The 22,390-nt window shown below is 56.7% G+C and overlaps 2 protein-coding genes across 2 annotated transcripts in view; both read right to left on the bottom strand.

Annotated features, from left to right (window-relative positions):
- The window catches only part of TMEM255B (transmembrane protein 255B), a 65,840-nt gene extending 62,947 nt beyond the window's left edge, over window positions 1–2,893 (bottom strand). Inside the window, exon 1 of the mRNA XM_050767044.1 lies at window positions 2,890–2,893. The gene's annotated coding sequence lies outside the window, so the exon portion shown is untranslated. The remainder of the gene's footprint in view (window positions 1–2,889) is intronic.
- Window positions 154–17,404, bottom strand: GRK1 (G protein-coupled receptor kinase 1). Its single transcript, XM_050767024.1, has 7 exons — window positions 16,471–17,404; window positions 14,609–14,736; window positions 12,649–12,806; window positions 11,089–11,172; window positions 3,899–4,023; window positions 2,198–2,399; window positions 154–836 (listed from the first exon to the last, which is right to left on the bottom strand). Exons 1-7 carry the CDS (start codon window positions 17,167–17,169, stop codon window positions 541–543), a joined length of 1,692 nt encoding a protein of 563 aa, XP_050622981.1. The 5' UTR covers window positions 17,170–17,404; the 3' UTR covers window positions 154–540.
- Between the last annotated feature and the right edge of the window lie 4,986 nt (window positions 17,405–22,390).

The raw sequence follows: 22,390 nt of genomic DNA, 5'->3' as shown, positions 1-22,390 counted from the left end.
AGGGCCCGGGCACCCTGGGAGGCAGGAGCCTGCACAGAGGGACCTGTGGGAGCTGATGTCCGGCCCTCCCCACTGGGGCCCGGGGTTGTGGCCAGGGTTCACCAACCCCTCACCTGGCCACAGTGCACTCCCACTGAGGAACGTGGCTCTGGGAAGCCGATGGATAAGGTCTTGGGAGGCCCAAGCCGAGTCTCTGCCCCTGACCGCACAGTTGGTCACTCGCCAGTGCCGGAGGCTCCCTGAGAGTTTGTAGATTTTTGGCTTACTCCCTCTGGAGAGTATCTTATGTCTTCTCAGTGAAATGGAGCGAAAGGAGCGAACTCTGCGGTCAGGGGCTCACGGCACCAGGTGTGCGTCTGGCGGCTCAGGCCGACACAGGCTTTCTCCTCCTTGGGCCGCAAGGAGACGGCGTGATGGGGACCTGGGTGGAGGGAACCGCGTGTCCCCTTGCTGGCGGACCCCAGGCTGGCACCACGGAGGCAGGCGGCCCCCACCGAGCTCTGTGGGTCCTTTTCCTCCACGTGGACGCTGGGGCGTCACCTAGGAAACCAGACACATTCCTGACTTGGACGAGGAGCCAGAGCCCCCGGAGACGCCCTTCATGTCATCTGGCATCTGGCCGTCCGAGCGCCACACGTTCAGCTCTCCGAAGATGCCCGTCTCGATCATCTCCTCCTGCCAGGGGATGGGGCAGTTGCCCGTGGCGAATTCCTGAAAGAATTCTGTGTCTGTTTTGTCAAAGGCCACACCTTTGACGGTGGAAAAGGCACCCACGTCCTGAATATCCTTCGCGTAGACAGTTTTGGAGTCTGGGATGAAAGGGGGTATCAGCATCCCTGTGGGAGACAGAAAACACAGAGGCAGGCACCTCGCGCGGGGAAAGAAGCGCCGTTTAGCCAAAAAGCCCCTCCCGCCGTGGCTCTGAGATGCACAAAGGCCTGAGGCAGCTCTTCCTTGGGGAAGTGTCCCCGAGGCGGATAGAGAAAGCCCGGTGTGCCTGGACGGCCCCTGGTTTCCCTGAGACCACACAGCTGGGGCTTGAGTGGCGGCGGAAGCAGCCCGGGATCCCAGGGCCCATTCTGGAGCCTTCTCGTGAAAGGGCCTGGCGCTCGCGTCTGCCTCCTTGGGAGCCTCCCCTAGGGCCTCATCATGAAGCCGTCTCCTCCCAAACACCCCTTCCCCTGGGGCCCCGTCCCCACCAGGGCTTCCCCTGCACACTCTGCAGACCCCAGACCCCAAGTGCTTCAGCACTTGCTCCAGTGAACTTGGCAGCTTCCTCCCAAACCAGCGTCCCTCCCTGACGCACCACGGCCCCGATGGCCAGGCACAGCCAGTCACAGACATCAACATCCCCAGTGGGTGGGTGGACCCCTCCTCTCAAGGGTCCCCTCCTCGTCCTGTGACCCCTTGGAGCCCCCTTGGGCTCCCTGACCTCAGTCATCCTTGCCTTGCTGGGCCTGCCCAGGGCACCTGTCCGGCAGTCATTGCTGTGATGCCAATATACGAAAGCGACTTCTCATTTGGGGGATCTCCTGCTCTCTAGTCACCCGTGGCCCTGTCCTAAGTTAGTCACACTGCACGTGGACTGACCCTTCCACCTGACCACAGGGTTCTAGAGGGCATGGCTGTGTCTCAGATGCACAAGTGCACGAACACACATACACGCACACACACACGCACGCACACGCTCACATGCACATGCACACACACATGCACACACATGCACATATGCACACACGCTCACACACATGTACATACACACACACACGCACACACATGCACACGCACACATGCACACGCACATGCACACACATAGTATCTTCCACATCCACTTGACAAGCAAGTGCTGGGGATGGATGACTTTCTCCCTGGCAGACAGCCTGAGCTGCCGGCCTCTGTTTGATCACGGGCTCCCTCCAGCACCCGGGGACGTGGCGGAAGGTTTGGGTCTCGAGGTCCCAGTGCAGCCAGCATGTTTCCTGCCCCCTATCGCACCCAGAGCCCTCTGGCCTGATGCCAGCTCCATCGGCTTGTCCTGGGGCCGGGAGGATGAGTGGAGGACTGGGGGCCTTGCTGGGGGCAGAGGGAGAGCCTCAGGGGTCTCAGGCACTCCTCCCTGCTGACTCTCACAGGCTGGACCGGGTGGCCACACAGCCCAGTCCCCCGCTCTCCCCGGGGCTGAGGCGTCCAACAGTACCGGCCTCCAGCTGCCTCCAGTTAAGGTCTTTGAAGAGGAAGTGGGTGCGGAGCTTGTCGCAGGTCTCGTCTCTGAACCCCAGGCGCTTCTCCGGGTCCTTCTCCAGCAGCGCCTCGCAGAAGTCCTTGCTGGCCTGGCTGAACTTGTCCGGGTACTTCACAGGCTCTGAGATGATCCGCTGCTTCAGTTCCTTGTTCTCCACCTGCAGGGATATGCGTCGCCTTAGCCCTGCCGGACCCGCCTCTCTTGGGCAGTCAGACCACAGCTCCTCCCAGAAGAGCCACTGCTCACCCACGTGGGTGGAGGACCCGTGAGGCCTTGTGCCCCTCCCCAGCACAGCAACATTTGAGGCTCCAGCCTCAGGAATGGAATCCTAAAGGCGAAGCTCCCAGGAGCCACAGGTGGGTGCTGTGCATTTTAGGGACTCTTTCTGACCCACCCCCAGCACAGCCGCACCCACCGAGGAAGGAGGAGTGACAGGAAACTGAAGGCCAGCGTGGGCCCAGCTGGGGAGCAGCCTCCGTTTTCACTCCGCCATGGTGGACAGAAGCCTCGGTGGCTTTGTGGTCTTCAGGAGCTCTGCCAAGGTCTCACTTCCCCACCAGAGGCCCCACCGGTGGGCACAGTGTGAATGGTGCTGCTCAGCCCCCAAGGCCCCTGGATCAGGCCATCGATGCCCCTCCCATAGACATCCCCTTGCCCTGGCAGCCCACGCCTGCGCCACGTCCTACAGATGCAGAGTGGCCACGGGCGTGCTAGCGTCCCGGGACGACTCTGCTGCAAAACCTGTCTTGGTGGGATGGGTCACACGTCCAGGGAAGTCAGGAGGGAGACGGGTGGGCATGGCCCAGGTGGCATCGAGCGGGCGATGGGTGACCAGGGAAGAGCCACACCCCTCCAGCCCAATGGGACTCTGAGATGGCAGCCTTCTGGCTCTGTGCGGCCACTCCCTCGGTCCAACGAGAGGAAGCCCCAGCCCTGAGCTCTGAGTCAGCCTCACTGGGGAAAAGCCAGCTTTGCTCCACTTGTCTCGAATAAGGGACTGGCACCTCCCAACGTTATCTCTATTTGCAGTTCTGGTGACCTAGGAGCCGAGACAGCCCAGGGGGTGCTCAGAGGAGACCCAGCAGCTCAGAGCAGTGCTGGGCCCACCGTGGGCTGTGGGGTTCTTGGCGTCTGGGGAGAAGGGGAGCTTGTGCTGCAACAGCGAGGGATAAGACCGTCCAGGGAGGGGGGGCCCACTCCCGTGTCCCCAGGAGCCCCGGCCTCGCCAGTCCCCAGGGGATGAAGCTGCACCCCATGAAGGTGGTTTGTCCTGCTGCCCAGGGTCTGGGGCCACAGTGGGTAAGTCACCCTCCCTTCTCCGGCCTGCCCCAGAGGGACCAACCCAGCAGGGCCCTCAGAGGCTGAGTGGTGGTGTGCTCTCCGGTGGGAGGGTCTGCCTGCCCTGGGGCACAGGGTGACTTGGAATCCCTCAGCCCTTCCACCTGCAGGCCTCAGGGGCTGGGGGCGTCACTCATCGAGACAGAACAGCACGGACCAGGAGCGAGACCCCGGGACGTGAATCTGTGACCTCCCCACCCCAGGGCCCACAGAGCAACTCCCAGGTCTGCCCCAGTAACAGACCCCATCGCTGCCCTGTCCCCAGTGAGAGCCAGGGCACCAGGGTGGCTGCAGAGACACCTGCCGGCCACCTCCTACCTTCTCGCCACGGGCTCGGAAGGGTCCTCTGGCCGCAATCATCTCATACAGGGTGACCCCCAGGGCAAAGTAGTCCACGGAGAAGTCATACTCTTCGCCCTGCAGGAGCTCGGGGGCCATGAAACCTGCCAGCAAGGGACATTGCGGGTTCAGAGGCGGTCACCTCCATGGTGGGCACGCACTGTGGCAATCGCGGGACTGATGCTCTGAGGATGCATCCCTCGGGGCCTCAGCACTCTCCACATTTGGGACCAGAATATCCTTTGTGGAGGGGCTGCCCTGTGCGTTACCAGGTGCTGAGCAGCACCCCAGACTCTGCCCACGGGGTGACAGCAGCACCCCCAGGCTGTGACAACCAAAAATGTCCCATGCCCACTCCAGTGCTGGGCCCAGGGCGGGACTTGTTGACTGTAGCTGCACTGAGGCAGCCTTCCTGGACTCTTACTGGGGAGAATCCAACATCAATCTCTTTTGAATTTTCCTCTTGAGCTGGTCAGATCATGCCAAGGCGGGTCCACCACATTCTGGGAACCAAGTTCAGAGGAGGCCTGGGGAGCCCCAGCTATCCGTCACTCTCCTCTTCCTCAGCTGTCAGCCTGTTCTCCAGTTGTCCGGTGTCCCAGGAGTGCTATGGGTGTGTCCTCTCCAGAGAGGCAGCCCCAGTTGTCTGCCAAGAAGGCCCTTAGCTGCAGGGACTGTCTCAGGATGGGGGGACGTCTCCGGGTGCAGCCACGGGGGCTGTCTCGGGATGGAGGGACGGGTCTGGGTGCAGCCACGGGGGCTGTCTCGGGATGGAGGGACGGGTCTGGGTGCAGCCACGGGGGCTGTCTCGGGATGGAGGGACGGGTCTGGGTGCAGCCACGGGGGCTGTCTCGGGATGGAGGGACGGGTCTGGGTGCAGCCACGGGGGCTGTCTCGGGATGGAGGGACGGGTCTGGGTGCAGCCACGGGGGCTGTCTCGGGATGGAGGGACGGGTCTGGGTGCAGCCACGGGGGCTGTCTCGGGATGGAGGGACGGGTCTGGGTGCAGCCACGGGGGCTGTCTCGGGATGGAGGGATGGCTCTGGGTGCAGCTGCTCTCATGAAGTCATTCATCTGCCAAAGCCACCTCTGCACAGACACCAGGCACTGGGCACTGACAGTTCCATGCTGCTTCAGGGGGCTCTGGTAGCAGCTTAGCATTCTGCTTCCTCGTGTCAGCTGCTGGCTCCCCTCACCCATCGTCAGTCTTTCAGCTGCCATGACGCTGCCACTCACACCCTCCTTTGAGCACGTGGGTTTGTGCTTTTAGCGAGATTCCTTCACTGCCCCCATCCCGGTACTTCAGGAGGGAAAGCACATCACATGTGTGTCCAGCCCACGAGAATATCTGAGTGTCCGCTTCCTGACACTTCACTAAATTCCAAACACACTTTCCACTCCTCACTCTGTGCTCTGGCTCTGCCAGCGGATCAGGGAGCAATGGAGCCGGCAGCCTTGCTCGCTCGTCTGCTGGTGTCTTAACGTCGAGGCAGATCTCTAGGCTCCGCACTTCCACACTCACAAACACCCCTGCTCTAGGTTCCTGCCTGGAAGCCACGCCAGGCTCACGTATGTCTAGTTCACTGAAGCCGAGTTCTCCGCCTGGTCCCACAGTCTCAGCTCGAGTCTTCTGCACCCTAAAAGGCACCTCCCCTCACCGTGGCCTGACTCTGAGGCGCCTCCCCTCACCGTGGCCTGACCCTGAGGCGCCTCCCCTCACCGTGGCCTGACTCTGAGGTGCCTCCCCTCACCGTGGCCTGACTCTGAGGCAGCCAAGCACCTCTCAAACCCTTCCCAGCTCCTCCTCACAGAGAAGACGGAATCCAGTGTGGACTGTGGCCTTCAGGCACCCCCGCGCTGCTCAGGCTGGCACAGGGTCCTCTCCTCTCCTCCCCACCTCTGGCTGAGGCTTGCCCACCTACCTGGCCTTGTCCACCTTTTGTGGCTCCCTGCAGACCCTGCCAGCCATGCTGTGCCCTCTCCGGCCCTTCCACCCTCTCCATGGTATCCCTCCTTCTTCACAGAGATGAGGTTCAAGGCCACAGCCATGCACTGAGGTTTCCCTCTCCTTGTGAGCAAGCTTCCCTTCCAGGGTGGAAACCGCAGACCCCGCCTGCCTCAGCTCAGGCACTTCCATGGTCCAGCCCTATGCCTGTTCCACGGAGCCAGGGCATCTCTGAGTGATGGCCGCAGACCCTCCAGGCCCCGCTGCGATGCCACCATGGTGATGAGCACAGCACTTGCTCCAGCCTGCCCTGAGTGCCAGGCACAGCAGTCCACTATATGCCATGAGCTCGCCATGGGTACTCCTCATCGCATGGGTACTCCTCATCGCCATGGGTACTCCTCATCACATGGGTACTCCTCATCGCCGTGGGTACTCCTCATCGCCATGGGTACTCCTCATCGCATGGGTACTCCTCATCACATGGGTACTCCTCATCGCCGTGGGTACTCCTCATCGCCGTGGGTACTCCTCATCGCATGGGTACTCCTCATCACATGGGTACTCCTCATCACATGGGTACTCCTCATCGCCGTGGGTACTCCTCATCGCATGGGTACTCCTAATCGTCATGGGTACTCCTCATCGCCATGGGTACTCCTCATCGCATGGGTACTCCTCATCACATGGGTACTCCTCATCGCCGTGGGTACTCCTCATCGCCGTGGGTACTCCTCATCGCCATGGGTACTCCTCATCGCATGGGTACTCCTCATCGCATGGGTACTCCTCATCGCATGGGTACTCCTCATCGCATGGGTACTCCTCATCACATGGGTACTCCTCATCGCCGTGGGTACTCCTCATCGCATGGGTACTCCTCATCGTCATGGGTACTCCTCATCGCCATGGGTACTCCTCATCGCATGGGTACTCCTCATCGCATGGGTACTCCTCATCACATGGGTACTCCTCATCGCCGTGGGTACTCCTCATCGCATGGGTACTCCTAATCGTCATGGGTACTCCTCATCGCCATGGGTACTCCTCATCGCATGGGTACTCCTCATCACATGGGTACTCCTCATCACATGGGTACTCCTCATCGCCGTGGGTACTCCTCATCGCCATGGGTACTCCTCATCGCATGGGTACTCCTCATCACATGGGTACTCCTCATCGCCGTGGGTACTCCTCATCGCATGGTTACTCCTCATCGCATGGGTACTCCTCATCGCCATGGGTACTCCTCATCGCCATGGGTAGTCACGATGGGGATGTGCAGCAACTTGTCTAAGGCCACAGCCCACACCCCACAGCCCATAGGCCACTGTCCACAGCCCACAGTCCACAGCCCACAGGCCACGGTCCATGGTCCACAGGCCACAGCCCACAGCCCACACCCTACATCCCACAGTCCACAACCCACAAGCCAGTCCACAGACTGTGGGCTGCCTCCCTGAGTGCTCTGCCCTCTTGTCTCCAGTGGCCGTAGCCATGAGCTCTGGGGACTCCCTCCAGATGGCTACATGCTCACCAAACAGGGTCTTTGGTAGACGTCTGCTCTGGTGAGTCAGACTCCAGGTTCAGACACCTGCCTGGCCCCTGAGCCAGCTCTGTGTGGCACGTGGGGCCTGTGTGAGCTATGTCAGCTCCCCAGCTGCCACCCAGGTGAGGCCAGCCCAGCACACAGTGGTGGACAGGCCCGTTAGATGGCCCCATGACGGACGTCCTGGGACTGGGCAGAGGGGCCGCAGGCTGGGGCATGGGGGCTGCTGGGGCTGGTCAGTTCTGACATTTCTGGGTCAAGGTCCTTCCTGGTCCTTTACTGTGTCTGAGGGCCAGGCTGATGTGGCCACAGAATCCTTTTTCCCCAAAAGAGTCGCAGGAACCCTCCTCCACAGAGCCATAGGCCCTGAATATGCCCTGCTGGTCCAGGATTACACTGATGTCAGAATTCTGCCCAGGCCCCGGGGAGGAACTGCTCACATGATCACAGCCTCTAGACCCACCCAGAGCCTTCTCAGCTCCAGACCAGGCACAAGCAAGGCCCACCAGACCGCAGGCTCCTGTCAGTTCCTGGGCCAAGGAGCCCCCCAGCCCTCCTGGCCTGACCCCATGACGCAGCCCGGACGGCGCACCTGTTTGTGCCCCAGGCCTCCTGAGGGACCTGCAGCCACGCAGCGGCCAGTAAATATTGACAGAAAGCGTGAGGGAGCCAGCTCTATCTGCTCTGTTCACAAATTCTCCTGCCCCTGAACTCAAACTGAGGACCGGGCATGACCGGCCCCACCCTGTGCACGCCCCTGGGCTGGCACAGCACTGGCAAGGGGGAGTCCCCGGACAGACTCCTGATGGCTGTGGTATCTCTCTCTGCGTGGGGGGCTGTGTGGGAGGGTGCGAGAGTGCCAGGAAGAAGGACACAGACTCTGCGGCTTTGCTGAACTGGCACCGGCCTCCCAGCCTGCATCCTGATGTCAGCATCTCCAGGTCACTGTGCTGGGGTCACAGCCTGAGCCCAGCCCTGCTGTGTGCACCTGGGGCTCTGAGGAACGGGCACCAGCAAAGGCAGGGGGCCCCCTGGCGGCCAGCCGGGCCATCACACTCGGCCTCAAAGCTGGGCCCTTTCCATCCGTGAGGTTAACTCTTCAAGTCCCGGCCTCGGAGTGCACCTGGATCTCCCCAAAACGCGTGAGGGGGCTTCCACCCACGCGGTCACACCCAGGCTTGGCGAGGATCCCAAAGACTTGAGGGCCACAGTGCCCACCGTTTCTACAGACCCAGAAAGAGGCTTGGATCATCTCACGAAGAACAGGTGCCACCCGAGGCTTCCTTGAGCCATGGGATCCCCCAGGGTGAGCTGCCTTCCAGAAAGTTCTCAGACCTTCGACAGCTGGGTGCCTTTCACAGAACCCTAAGCACTCAGTGGCTACTGAATCCCGCATCCAGATTGCAACCCAGCCGTGAGAGGTGTGAGCACAGAACTGCCCCTCTTCAGAACTGTGGGGACACAGTCCTTAGCCCCCATCCCGAGGTGCACCTTCCCCTAAGTCCAGCTGCAGCAAGGATGTCCCCACCTTGGCCACGGCACAAACACACCCAGTGCCTAAGCAGCCACATGCGAGGATCCGAAACACCACCGCACACAAACCCCACCAGGCGACAGCACCGCCTCCCCAGAGCCACAGCAACCCCGGGGAAGGGACGATCTCTGGAAATCCCAGCAGGAGTGAGCCTCGACACGCGGACCCTCAAGACTGCAGAGGAGGGAGGAAGAGCTGAAATTCACAGTGTGGCTGCTGTGCACAGGCGCCAGGCACATGGCGTGTGAGGTCTCCTCAGCAAGCCTGTGCACCGAGTGCTAGCAGGAGGCTCAGAGGTTAAGTAAAGCACACAGGCCACACGCCAGCAGGTGCTGGGCCCGGAACACGGACCCCGCTCTGCTTGACTGCGGGGGTCTCCTCTCCTCCGCAGGTGTTGCGAGCCTCCCTGCCTGGGGGGAGGTGAGAGGAGATGAGACGGGATGGGGGAGGCAGCAGGATGCACCATGCATGTGCACTCACACACAGGCACATGGACACACATGTGTGCACAGAGATGCAGGCATGCACACAAGGCACACATGCACACATGTGTGCACAAAGACACAGGCATACACATACAGGCACACAGGCACACGGACACGTGTGTGCACACACAGGCATGTACAGGCACACATGCACACACACACGTATGCACAAAGACATACACATGCAGGCACACAGCAGACACACATGTGTGCACAAAGACCCAGGCATGCACACACAGGAACACATGCACACAGACACACATATGTGCACAAAGACGCATGCATGCACATACAGGCACACAGGCACACAGACACATGCGTGTGCACAGAGACATGGGCATGCACACACAGTCACACGTGTGTGCACAGACGCAGGCATGCACACACAGGCACACATACACACAGACACACAGACACACAGATGTGTGTGCACAGAGATGCAAGCATGCACACACAGGCACACATGCACACAGACACACAGACACACACACATGTGCACAGAGACGCAGGCATGCACACACAGACACACATGCACATTGTAAAAGAAAAATATCTCGGGACCCAAAATCACTAAACTAAAGGGAAAAGTCAAGCTGGGAGCTGCTTATGGCAAACGCGCCTCCCGTTCTATTCAAAGTGGCCCTCTGCTCACTGAGATAAATGCATATCTGACCGCCTCTCTAGAGAGACTAATCAGAAACTCAAAAGAATGTAGCCATTTGTCTCTTATCTTCCTATGACCTGGAAGCCCCCTCCCCACTTCGAGTTGTCCCCGCCTTTCCAGACAGAACCAGTGTTCATCTTACGTATGCTGACTGATGTCTCCTGGCTCCCTAAAATGTGTAAAACCAAACCGTGCCGCGGTCGTCAGGACTTCCTGAGGCCATCATGGACTCGTGTCCTCAACCTCAGCAAAATAAACTTTCTAAATTAACTGGTACCTGCCTCCGATTTTCAGGGTTCACAACACTCACATACACATAAATGCACAACCACACAGACATCCTCAGACACAGGCACACACAGACGCCCATGTGCACACAGACACACATATATACACAAACTCACATGTACGTGATGTGCACACACATATATACACAAACTCACATGCACGTGATGTGCACACAGACACACATATATACACAAACTCACATGTACGTGATGTGCACACACACATATACACACGAACTCACATGTACATGATATGCACACAGACACACACATATACACAAACTCACAAGTACGTGATGTGCACACAGACACACATATATACACAAACTCATATGTACGTGATGTACACACACATATATACACAAACTCACATGCACATGATGTGCACACACACATATATACACGAACTCACATGTACGTGATGTGTACACAGACACACATATATACGTAAACTCACATGTACGTGATGTACACACACATATATAACAAACTCACATGTACGTGATGTGCACACAGGCACACATATATACACAAACTCACATATATGTGATGTGCACACACATATATACACAAACTCACATGTACATGATGTGCACACACACATATATACACAAACTCACACGTACGTGCATGTGCACACAGACACACATGTACACAGAGATGCACACATGCACAGAGCCTCCCCAGCTGTGCTCAGACCCTTACCTGGGGTCCCTGCATAGCCCTTGGTCTTGCTCTGCCCATCCAGCAGCTCCACAGCCAGCCCAAGGTCAGAGATCCGGACATTGCCTGAGAGGCAGACACAGTGGAGTCACCCCTGGCTGCACAGGTACCAGTGAGCCCAGAGCCACCTTCACACAAACGCACACACACAACACACACTACACCACACACACCACACAGATCACACCACAGACACCACACACGCACACACCACGAACACCACACACCACACAGATCACAACACACACCATGGACACCACACACACACAGATCACACCACACACACACTACACACCACACACACTACACAGATCACACCACACACCCACACCATACCACACAGACACACCACTACTACACTATACATACCATACCACACGCAGACCACATAGACCATACCACACATACCACACCACACACACACATATCACAGACACACACCACACACAGACATACCAGGCAGCCATGAGGTCCCAGAGCCCAGAAGCCTCCCCTACCTAGCCAGACTCACATGCACACACCCCACCACCACACCACAAACACATACACACACACCCCACACACACACCCCATGACCACACCACATACACACACACCAAACAGCCATAAGCACCACCCAGTGCCCATGATACTCCCCTCCCCAGCCAAACTCACAGACACACCACACACAACCCACATGGTCTCAGACACACCACAATCACTGCACACTCACATACCACACACACCACATTCCACAGACCACACACACAGCACACGCCAACAACCAAAGACTACATACACACCTCACACACACGTGCCACACACAATACCACACATACCACACACTATACCAGACATACCACATACCACATCATACAGATACCACACACACACACGCCACACACAATACCACACATACCACGTACCACACCAGATATCTCGCACCACACATACACATACCAAGTGACCACGAGGCCCCAGCACCCCAGACTTACACCACACACACCAGACATACCACACAATCACACACCACACATACACACCATATGCCACACACATACCTCACACACAACACACACCCCACAAACCACATACACGTACACAGCACACACCATGCACATGACAGCGGCTCCCTGGCTGACGGTGAAGGGCGCAGGGTGTAGGGAAGAGGGCCGGTCGTGTTGCAGCTAGGCGTGGGTGTTGCCCACCGGGATCCTCCCATCCCAGCCCCCCACACTCTCTCGGGCCCTGGTGTGTGTCTCGCACTTGCCTGACCTGCCAGCGTCGGGAGCCTAAACCCTTGTGTTTATTTCTGAGAAGAATCCCTGTGTGATGCCTCATTCAGGCAGAAGGAAGGTGGGGACTGGGCCTAGCAGACTCACCATTCCCAGCTAGTTCTGCACCGCAGACCCCTGCATTCACTCCCGTGACTCCTGGTGCCCAATGACACCCCCGCTGTCCACGCAGCTGTCAACCCTCGTGAGGTTGTGCAGAGACCTCCAGGGAAGCTGCGCCCCGCCGTCCTCGGAGCCCCCATCCCTCACCGCCGCGGGCGCCGCCTACCGTCGTTGTCCAGCAGCACGTTCTCAGGCTTGAGGTCGCGGTAGACGATCCGCCGCTGGTGCAGGTGCTCCAGGCCGCAGATGATCTGCGCCGTGTAGAAGACGGCACGCGGCTCCGGGAAGCCGGGATTCTCCTCATTCACGTTGTAGATGTGGTACCTGGGGGCAGACACGCGGGAGCCATGTGCCCCGGGTTTAATGGGGAGTAAAATCATGGAAAGACAGAGCGGGGACCTCAGAACCAGCCAGCGTTCTGGTCGTTTTGAGGCCTGGCCCCCCAGCGTCCCTGCAGAGGAGACCCCGAGGCCATGGTGGCTGGCGGCGTTAGCAGCTCAGGGACCCCGAACCCCAACGGCTAACGGGGAGAAAGTGCCGTCCACGTGTGTCTCCTGTCCCCATGCTTCCTGGCGTGGGCTGCAGGTGCTGGAAAACAGCCCAGACCGTCTCAGGAAGAGGCCAGGCCGAGGCGGGATGGAGCTCCGCAGGCCCCGAGTTCATCAGACTCGTGAAGGATTTGCAGCAAGGTGTTTCTTCTCAGCCTCTTTCCTCCCCCATAAAACATCATTTCTTATGTTTTCCGTGGACAGGTTTTGCAGAGAAGCAAAACCTAACAAATAAAATAAACTATTTAAACTAGGTGGCACCAGGAGTATAGTCGCAGGAAACAGGAGAGGAGGCCCTGGAGCCAGGTGGATCATGAGGCGGCCGGAGCCACCAGGCCCTCCCTGGGCACCCCTGTGACTAAGCTTCCCAGCGCCCCCTCCCCTCTGCCTGGGCACCCCCGTGTGTGTGCTTCCTGGCGCCCCCTCCCCTCCGCCTGGGCACCTGGCATGGTGACTTAGTCTGGACTCACATTCCTCATCTGAAAAATGGGCCACCAGCCTCACCTGAAGGAGTTTCCTTGGAAATTAAAAGCAGGTGAGAATGGGGCATGGTGCTGCCAACCACAGCCATGGCCCCTGCCCATCCCCAACCTTAGGGGTATCAGACACTGTTAATCTTCCAACAATCTTTTTTTTTTTTTTTTTGAGACGGAGTCTTGCTCTGTTGCCCAGGCTGGAATTCAGTGGCGGGATCTCGGCTCACTGTAAGCTCCACCTCCCGGGTTCACGCCATTCTCCTGCCTCAGCCTCCCGAGTAGCTGGGACTACAGGCGCCCGCCACCTCGCCCAGCTAGTTTTTTTGTATTTTTTTAGTAGAGACGGGGTTTCACCGCATTAGCTAGGATGGTCTCGATCTCCTGACCTTGTGATCCACCTGTCTTGGCCTCCCAAAGTGCTGGGATTACAGGCTTGAGCCACCGCGCCTGGCCAAACAATCTTTCAACTTAGATATTATCTCTTCCCATTTTATAGACCAGGAAACAGAACCAAGCAATGGCTAAGCGGCCCAGGTACCAAGCGAGCCTGTGATCTGATCTCCCACACGGGCCTGGGGCCTGCCTCGGTGATGGATCCGGGGCCAGGACTTTGTGGAGGCAGCACCACCTCCTCTCTGCCAGAAAGCAGGAAGGCCATGGCCCCAGCTGGCCTGATCTTGTCTCCAGCTCCAGCGTCAGCCCCAGGAATGGGCGGGCGCTGGTGAAGTTCATCTTCATTTACTCTCCTGGTGCAAGGCCCTCAGCCCTGCAGAGGCCCCTGCACTGCATCATGCGTCCCCCACAGCACCACGTGCCCCCGACACCCACACCAGGGCCACACACAAGGAGGTGCCCTGGCTGTCAGGTTGGGCGCCTCCCAGGCTCCTGCACCAATGTGGGTCCAGGGTGTATTGTTTCAGGAACCGGCGCCTACCGACAGCGAGAAGGGGACGGTGATGGGTGCAAGGCTTTCCCTCGAGGGCAGGCCTCGGGCCACCATGGCTCTACACACAGGAAGCAGCCCCATCGGGCCCCCCGCCGCCGGAAACCCTGACCCAGTGGGACAGCAGGGTCCCCTGGCGCCCTCTGGACCAGCCCTTACCTGATGTCGCCTCCGTTCATGATGGTCATCACCAGACAGAGGTCAGCTTTGGTTTCAAACGCATAGGCCAGAGACACAATGAACCTGCTGTGCACTTTCATCAGAATCTTCTTCTCCACCATAGCACCCTGAAAAGTGAGACGATGAGTATGTGATGGCTTTGAATAGGAAAGGGACCAGTGCATTGTAGAGACCGTGTGCACACGGCCACGCCCACTGCACACACAGCCACTAGTCGCAAACACGCTTTAAATGCGCCTTTCACGGAGCAATTGCAAATGACTTCAAAACATGTCTGTACCCCCATTTCAGAAAACCAGACGTGTGAATTCCTTCACACAGGGGACTTCTGGTCTTCCGGGCCAGCCTCTGGCAAGGGGAGGCTCAAGCCCCACGGCTGAGCAACATGGGTGAGGACCCCGCCAGCCCTGCCTGCCCAGCAATCCTGCAGCCACAGCCCTCCCTGCTGTCTAGGCCCCTGTGGGCTGGGATCACAGACCAGCACCTCCCAAACCACCTCACCACTCTGCTTCGTTTTGTCTTTATTTTAAAACCTCACAATGCTCCACTGAATGAGTTTGTAAGTGTCTGGATAAGGACAGCACACCCCTCTTTGAAGAGGGAATTCCTGACGTCGGAGGCCCCTTTCTGTGCATTCACACTGGGGGAGGTGTTCAGTTGATGTCAGTATGGAGTTCAGTTAGGTGATGGAAGTCAGGAGAAGAGGCTGACTGTTGGGTTAAATTTACAGTTAGATGTGAATGGCATGGTGTGGGAATTAGATGTCAAGAAAGCTAATTTTAAAAAATTACTGCTACAACCACGTGGCATAGTTCCCCACCCCGAGTTCCACGGCAAGAACACACGGATATTCCAGGGCCTCTGCCCAGCGCCATGACCACCTGGTATTTCACCTTCACCAAGGGTTGAGGCCCTGCAGAGCCAGGGTGCACAGCGGCTGCTGCTTAACCCTAAGAGTTTCCTGTGCCCTCAACACAGCTGCGCGGTGGGAGAGGGGCCAGGAGCTGCGTGGAGCCGAAGTGCAGGGGGCTGGCTCGGGAGATCACGTCCACACCCGGTGCAGCCGCTGCCTCTCACCCTTAAGACCTGTAAGCAGCTTCTGCTGATCCTGCCCCAGATGCACAGTCTGACGCCAGTGGGCAGAGCGGATGAAACTTAGCGTGGCCTGCGTGCCCGTCGCTCACTCCCACCCCCAAGAACAGCGCAGTCAGGGGAATAGTTCCTGCATCCGGTGTCACGCCAGGCTTCTCCTCACAGAAAGTGTCATCGGAGTGAGGCTGCCTCCGTCCTGCCTCAGTTCCTCCTGCATTCACTGCCATCAGAGGAGCCAGGTCCCTGGAAAGTCTTCCACGGCCATGGCAAAGAATCCGGAGACCCTGCCCTCTTCAGCCTCCCCTGAGAGGTCCTCTTTCCCCCACACTTGAGGCTAGTCTGTGGTTGGTGAAAAGCTGACGAGCAAAGGTGGCACGTCCCCACCCAAAAATGTGGAGGTCCCTCTCCGAGGAGGGACGTCCCCACCCAAAAATGTGGAGGTCCCTCTCCGAGGAGGGATGTCCCCACCCAAAAATGTGGAGGTCCCTCTCCGAGGAGGGACGTCCCCACCCAAAAATGTGGAGGTCCCTCTCCGAGGAGGGATGTCCCCACCCAAAAATGTGGAGGTCCCTCTCCGAGGAGGGACTTCTGCACATGGACTGGAACTGCCCGTGACTGCACGGCCGCAGGGCGCCCACATGGCAAGGCTGGCGAGGCACCAGCTGTTAAGGGCCACGGAGCCCGACAGCGACTTGGGGGCCCTCTGCACCCTGCTGCCCCATCCCTGTTGGCTGGGCCGCGCTGCTCACCTGGTAGCCCTTCCTCTTCTTCAGTCGCTTCTTGTTCAGCTTCTTGCAGGCATACAGCTTGCCGGTCGCCTTCATCTGGCAGGCCGACACCTCCCCAAAACCCCCTTTCCCCAGCACCCTGAAGTCCAGGAACCAGTCCTCCCCCATGGGCTGGGCTTCCAGCCACTTCCACTGCAGGAACCTCAGGAAGTACAGGCTGCCCAGGTACTCCTGGAAGGGGGCTTGGCCCAGGTGTGCCAGGGTGGCCTGCAGCAGGGGCTGGAAGAGCCCGTCCTGGCTCTCCATGGGCCCCTCCTTAAACTTCACCACCATCCCCTCATCCAGGAAGCTGCAGAAGAGTTTGGCCTGGGGGTCCAGGTACTGGGCCAGGATGGTCTGGGCCTTCTGTGGCTGGAGGTCGTTGTCTGCTGTGTCATAGTCCTCGATGTCTTTCCAGAGCTCCAGGGCTGGCACGTGCTGCTCTGCTGATTGCAGGAACTGCTGAAAGAGCTTCTTGCCGATGGGCTGCTCCAAGCACACGCTCTCAAATTCCAGGCTGAGGCTGTCACGGAGGTACTCACACTTGGACAGCGGGGGCAGCTTGAGCTTGGCCAGGTACTTCTTGTCCCGGGAGGGTTGGGAGCTGCTGCCGTCAAAGCTGCCTCGGGCGGCGATGAAGGCAGAGTTGGCCACCACGGTCTCCAAGGACCCAAAATCCATCCCGGAGCTGGCTTCCTGCCCGCTTCAGGAGTGAGGGCCCATCGGCCAAGGCCAAGTCGGCGGTGCTCACAGCAGAGCAGGCCTGACCGCTGCCCTTGGCCTGTGGCCCGTCCCTGCCCTCGCTGGACGAGGGAGATGCCCTGGCCGTGTTGAGGGTGCCTAGGGACCACTGGGAAGCCCCTGGGAGCCCAGGGCTGACACAGCACCAGGCTAAATCTCAGCTGGGGTCACGGAGGACGCTTAGGAGTGGCGAGAAGGTGCTAGAAAAAGACAATCCCCTGAGCTGCTTGGAATCCGATTAGCTCATTCTGCCCGGCCCTTTCCTCCAAGGGGCCGCCTCGCTTTTCCCGAGACGGACAAATAACTCCCAGGCTTCTGGGGCCCCCGGCTGGAGAGGCACTCAGAGCTCTGTTCTGAACCGCCTCGTCCACCCCCTGGCCTCAGCAGCCAGGCTCAAGCCTGCTCTTTCCTTGGGATGTGGGCCCGACAGGAGAGGGTGGTGCCAGGAGAAACCATAATTTACAAAGGCTGTTTTTCCTTACTATATTTCATTTTTATTTTTAAGAAAATAGCAAGTGAGAAGAAAACCACCTGATAATAGGAATTTAGAGGAAAAAAGCCCACAATGACCAGCTTCCTGGGGGTCTGTAGGTGAGACCACCAGTGCTTACTGAGGGGTCAGTTCCCAATTATTTTTCTTCTTCTCACCTGGGGTTTGCAAGCAAGGCAGGACTGTCAAGAGACAGTTGCTGGTGACACCAGGACCAGGGAGCAGATGATCCTCGGAGCTACACCAAACCAAGGCTCCACTCAGAGGGCCGTATGTGGAATACAGCTGGGGCACACCTGAGACACACCTGGGGCACAGCTGTGGCACACCTGGGGCACACCTGGGACATACCTAGGACACACCTGGGACAGCTGGGGTACAGCTGGGGCACATCTGGGACACACCTGGGGCACACCTAAGGAACACCCAGAATCCACCTGAGACACATGTGGGACACAGCCGTGGCACACCTGGGGCACATCTGGGACATACCTGGAACAGCTGAGACACACCTGGGAACACCTGGTGCACACCCGGAATCCACTTGAGACACACCTGGAACACAGCTGTGGCACACCTGGGGCACATCTGAGACACACCTGGGACAGCTGGGACACACCTGGGACACACCCAGAATCCACCTGAGACACACCCGGGACACATCTGGGGCACACCTGAGATACAGCTGGTGCACATGTAGGATACACCTGGGACTGCTGAGGCACACCTGGGATATGCCTGGGGCACACCTGAGACACCTGAGACAGCTGGGGCACACCTAGGACACACCTGGGCTGTACCTGGGGCACACCTGAGACACCTGAAATGCAGCTGAGGAACACTTGGGACCCATCTGAGACACACCTGGGGCACACCTGAGATCCACCTGGGATACAGCTGGTGCACACGTAGGACACACCTGGGACAGCTGGGGCACACCTGGGATATGCCTGGGGCACACCTGAGACAGCTGAGGCACACCTAGGACACACCTGGGGCACAGCTGAGACACATTGGAGATAGTTGGGGCACACCTGGGATGCACCTGGGATGCACCTAAGACACACCTAAGACAGCTGAGGCACACCTGAGACAGTTGAGGCACACCTGGGATACAACTGTGGCATACCTGAGACACACCTGGGACAGCTGGTGCACACCTGGGGCACACCTGGGATGCAGCTGGGGCACACCTGAGACAGCTGGGGCACACCTGGGATACAACTGTGGCACACCTGAGACACACCTGGGACAGCTGGTGCACACCTGGGGCACACATGGAATGCAACTGGGGCACACCTGGGATGCAACTGGGGCACACCTGGGATGCAGCTGGGGCACACCTGAGACAGCTTGGGCACACTTCAGACACACCTGGGACACACCTGGGGATGGTTACGCAAATAGGAGTGTCAGCTTCATGAGGGCATGGCCCTGCCTTATTCCAGCACACAGTAGGTACTCAATAAAGGTTTAGAGAAGAACGAGGAGGAAGTTAGCAGGGGATTGGTTCCAGCTCACACAGGGAGGAAGCAAAGGGTCACAGAAAGGAAGAACGCCAGAGTGTGGAGAGGTTGAGAATGTCAGCCCACCCCGTTCCACGTGGGAGAAGAGGCACCTGTGGGAGGGCGCTGGGGCTGCACCTGGCAGGGTCCTCTGTAGCGACCAAGGAGGCTGAAGAGAGGGCCTGCGGACTGAGCTGATGTCCCCACGGCCTCCCGAGGGCTTTGGCAGGTGGATCACGAGTAAATATTTGAGGTGAGTGATATCCCATCGTCCGCCAGGAGCCCTGCACGGGCCCAGCCCTGCCCTTCACAGCGGTGACCTTGGGCCAATCACATTAACTCCTTCCTGCCTGCTCACTCAGTGGGGCAACTGTGGTGCTTTGTGAAGTGAAGCCGTCTCTGCTGGTGTCTCCCGGCCTATCCTAGGCCGTGCCTCAAACAGCCACACACACGAATCGCCCGGAGACCTTGCTGGAATAAAGATCTGCTTTAGTGGCTGGGCGGTCCAAGACTGTGCACCTGTAACAAGCTCACAGGTGGTGCTGATGCTGCAGAGATGCGGGTCTGAGGAGGACGGCTTCCTGTTGGACTGGGGGCTGTTCCACCTGCACTCATGTTGGGAAGCGTTCGGTGAAATAAAGTTAAATATGTTAAATAAACAAAGTTAAAAATACGTTAAACATGCCCATCACAGGGCTTATTCAGTGATTTCAGGGTGAACATGGTTCTCAAAGAGAAGTAAAGTATGTCGTTCCCCAAATTCATTTGGCCCTGGAAATCCCTTTTTAAACTCTTTATTCTGTGATAGTTGTGGATTTACATGCAGTGTTAAGAAACAATCCAGAGAGATCCTGTGTATCCTTAACTCCGTCTCCTGTAATGATGACTCTTGCCAAGTAGCGAAGATATTGACATCCATACAGTTGAGACAAAGGCCGCCTCCATCCACGGGACCCTCCTGTGCCACTCGCAGATGCACCCACGTTCCTCCAGCCCGCCCTCCTCAACGCCCGGCAACCACGACTTCTCCAAGAACATTATATGAATGGAGTCAGACACTACGTAGCTTTTCAGGATCTGCGTTTCTCACTCCGCACCGTTCTCCAGGTGTCAGCCATGCCCTCCTGCTCGTCTCTGAGTTGTGCTCCACAGAGGGTGTCATGGTCTGTTTCACCGTTCACCGGTTGAAGGACCCCTGGGTCATCTCCTGTGTTTAGCTATAAAGCTGCTACAAACATCTGTGTAGGCCTTTGTGTGAATATGTTTCTATTTCTCTGGGGTCAATGCCCAAAAGTGTCGTTGCTGGTTGCTGGGGCACACAGTAATTGCACGTTTAGTTTCGAAGAAACTGGCAAGCTGTTTTCTGGAGTGGCCATGCCATTTTACATTCCCACCAGCCATGGGGGAGCAGCTCCTTCCTCAGGATCCTCCCCAGAGTTTAGCGCTGCCACGGTCTTTTATCTTGGCTCTCCTGGTAGGTGTGGGGTATTCCCTTACGGTTGTAACTTACATTTCCCTAATGGTGGTCGAACACCTTTCCATGTGTGGATTGCCACCTGTGTGTGCTTTTGGGTGACATGTCTCTTCACATCTTTTGACCATGTAACAACTGGATTGTTTGCTTTCCTGAGTCTTGAGATTCTATCAATATCAGATAACTAGTCCTTTGTCAGACACACGGTTTTTGAATATCCTCTCCCACTGACAGCTTGTCTTTGCCTCCTTTCTATATGGGCTTTCACAGAGAAGAAGTTTTCAATTTTGTTGAATATAAATATTATGGATTGTGCTTTTGGTGTTGTCCAGCCCCAGATCTTGAAGATTTTCTCCCATATTTTTCCTAAAAGTTTTATAGTTTTACAATTTACATTTATGTTCATATCTACTTTGGGTTAATTTTTGTAGAAGGTTTAAGAGGTTGAGGGTCTTTTTCCTCCCACTTTGGCCAATGGATATCCAGTAGCTCCAGCACTGTTTGTTGAAAAGGCTATTTTTGCTTCATTGAATTCCTTTTGCACCTTTGTCAGAAATCAGTTGCACATATTGTGTGGGTCTACCTCTGGATTTTCTCTTCTGTTCCATTGATCTATGTGTCTCCCTCTGACCATACCCTACAATCCTGAGTACCATAGCTACATAATAAGCTTTGAAATTCAGTAGACTGAGTCTTCCCATTTTATTCTTGTTTTTCAAAAAATTTTTCAAAAAATGTTTAAAAAAATGCTATGTTCAAAATATGCAAGAAAATATTTACTTATTCTAGTTCCTTTGCTTTTGTATATAAATTTTAGAATAATCTTGTATGTATCTACCAAAAACATTGTGCCTGGATTTTGATAGGAATTATGTTGCACCCATATATCAATCTGGGGAGACTGATCTCTTTGTTATGTTGAGTCTTCCACACTATAAACATGGTGTGTGTCTCCATTTATTCAAACTCTATTTCTTTCATCACTATTACATGGGTTTCAGCATGCAAGTCCTGTACATGTCGTGTTAGATTAGCACCTAAATATTCCTCTTGGTGTTGAGCAATCATAAATGGTATTGTGTTTTTAATTTTGGTATCCATATGCCTATTGCTACTATATAGACGTATAGTGGATTTCTTCGCCCTCATCTCATATCCTGAGACCTTGCTAAACTCACTTATGAGCTGTAGGAGTTTTGTTATGGATTCTTTGAGATTTTCTACATAAGCATTCATGTTATCTGCAAATAAGGACAGTTTTATTTCTTCCTTTCTGACATTCATGCTTTTTATGTCCTCTTCTTGTTCATTGCTCTAGCTAGAACTTCCAGTACAATGTTGGATAAAAATGAGGGAGCCTTGTTCTCGGTCTTGGGGTAAAAAAACGTTTCATCTTTCACCATTGGGCATACTGTTAGCTGTGGGTTTTTTGTCAGTGCTTTTAATCAAGTTGAACAGGCTTCCTTCTACTCTTGGTTTGCTGAGAGCTTTTGTCACATGGAGGCTGAATTTCATCAAATGCTTTTTCTACACTGATTGATATGATTGTGTGGTTTTTCTTCAGCTTGGTAATGTGGTGGATCACACTGATTGGGTTTTGAATCCTGAACTAGCCTTGTATTCCTGGAATACATCCCACTTGGTCATGGCGTTTGCTTTTCATACTTCGTTGGATTTAATTTACCAATATTT

Source organism: Macaca thibetana, chromosome 17 (assembly GCF_024542745.1).
Source record: "Macaca thibetana thibetana isolate TM-01 chromosome 17, ASM2454274v1, whole genome shotgun sequence".
Taxonomy (NCBI): domain Eukaryota; kingdom Metazoa; phylum Chordata; class Mammalia; order Primates; family Cercopithecidae; genus Macaca; species Macaca thibetana.
This window is presented reverse-complemented; position numbering and strand designations above follow the sequence as displayed.

Bases quoted from the DNA above. Each gene is read 5' to 3' on its own strand.
- GRK1 (XM_050767024.1), bottom strand. From the start codon at position 17,169: ATGGATTTTGGGTCCTTGGAGACCGTGGTGGCCAACTCTGCCTTCATC. The intron at 14,737-16,470 runs GTGAGCAGCGCG...CTCACTTTTCAG, and splicing joins AGAAGAGGAAGGGCTACCAG to GGTGCTATGGTGGAGAAGAA. The intron at 4,024-11,088 runs GTAAGGGTCTGA...CCTTGCTGGCAG, and splicing joins GGGCTATGCAGGGACCCCAG to GTTTCATGGCCCCCGAGCTC.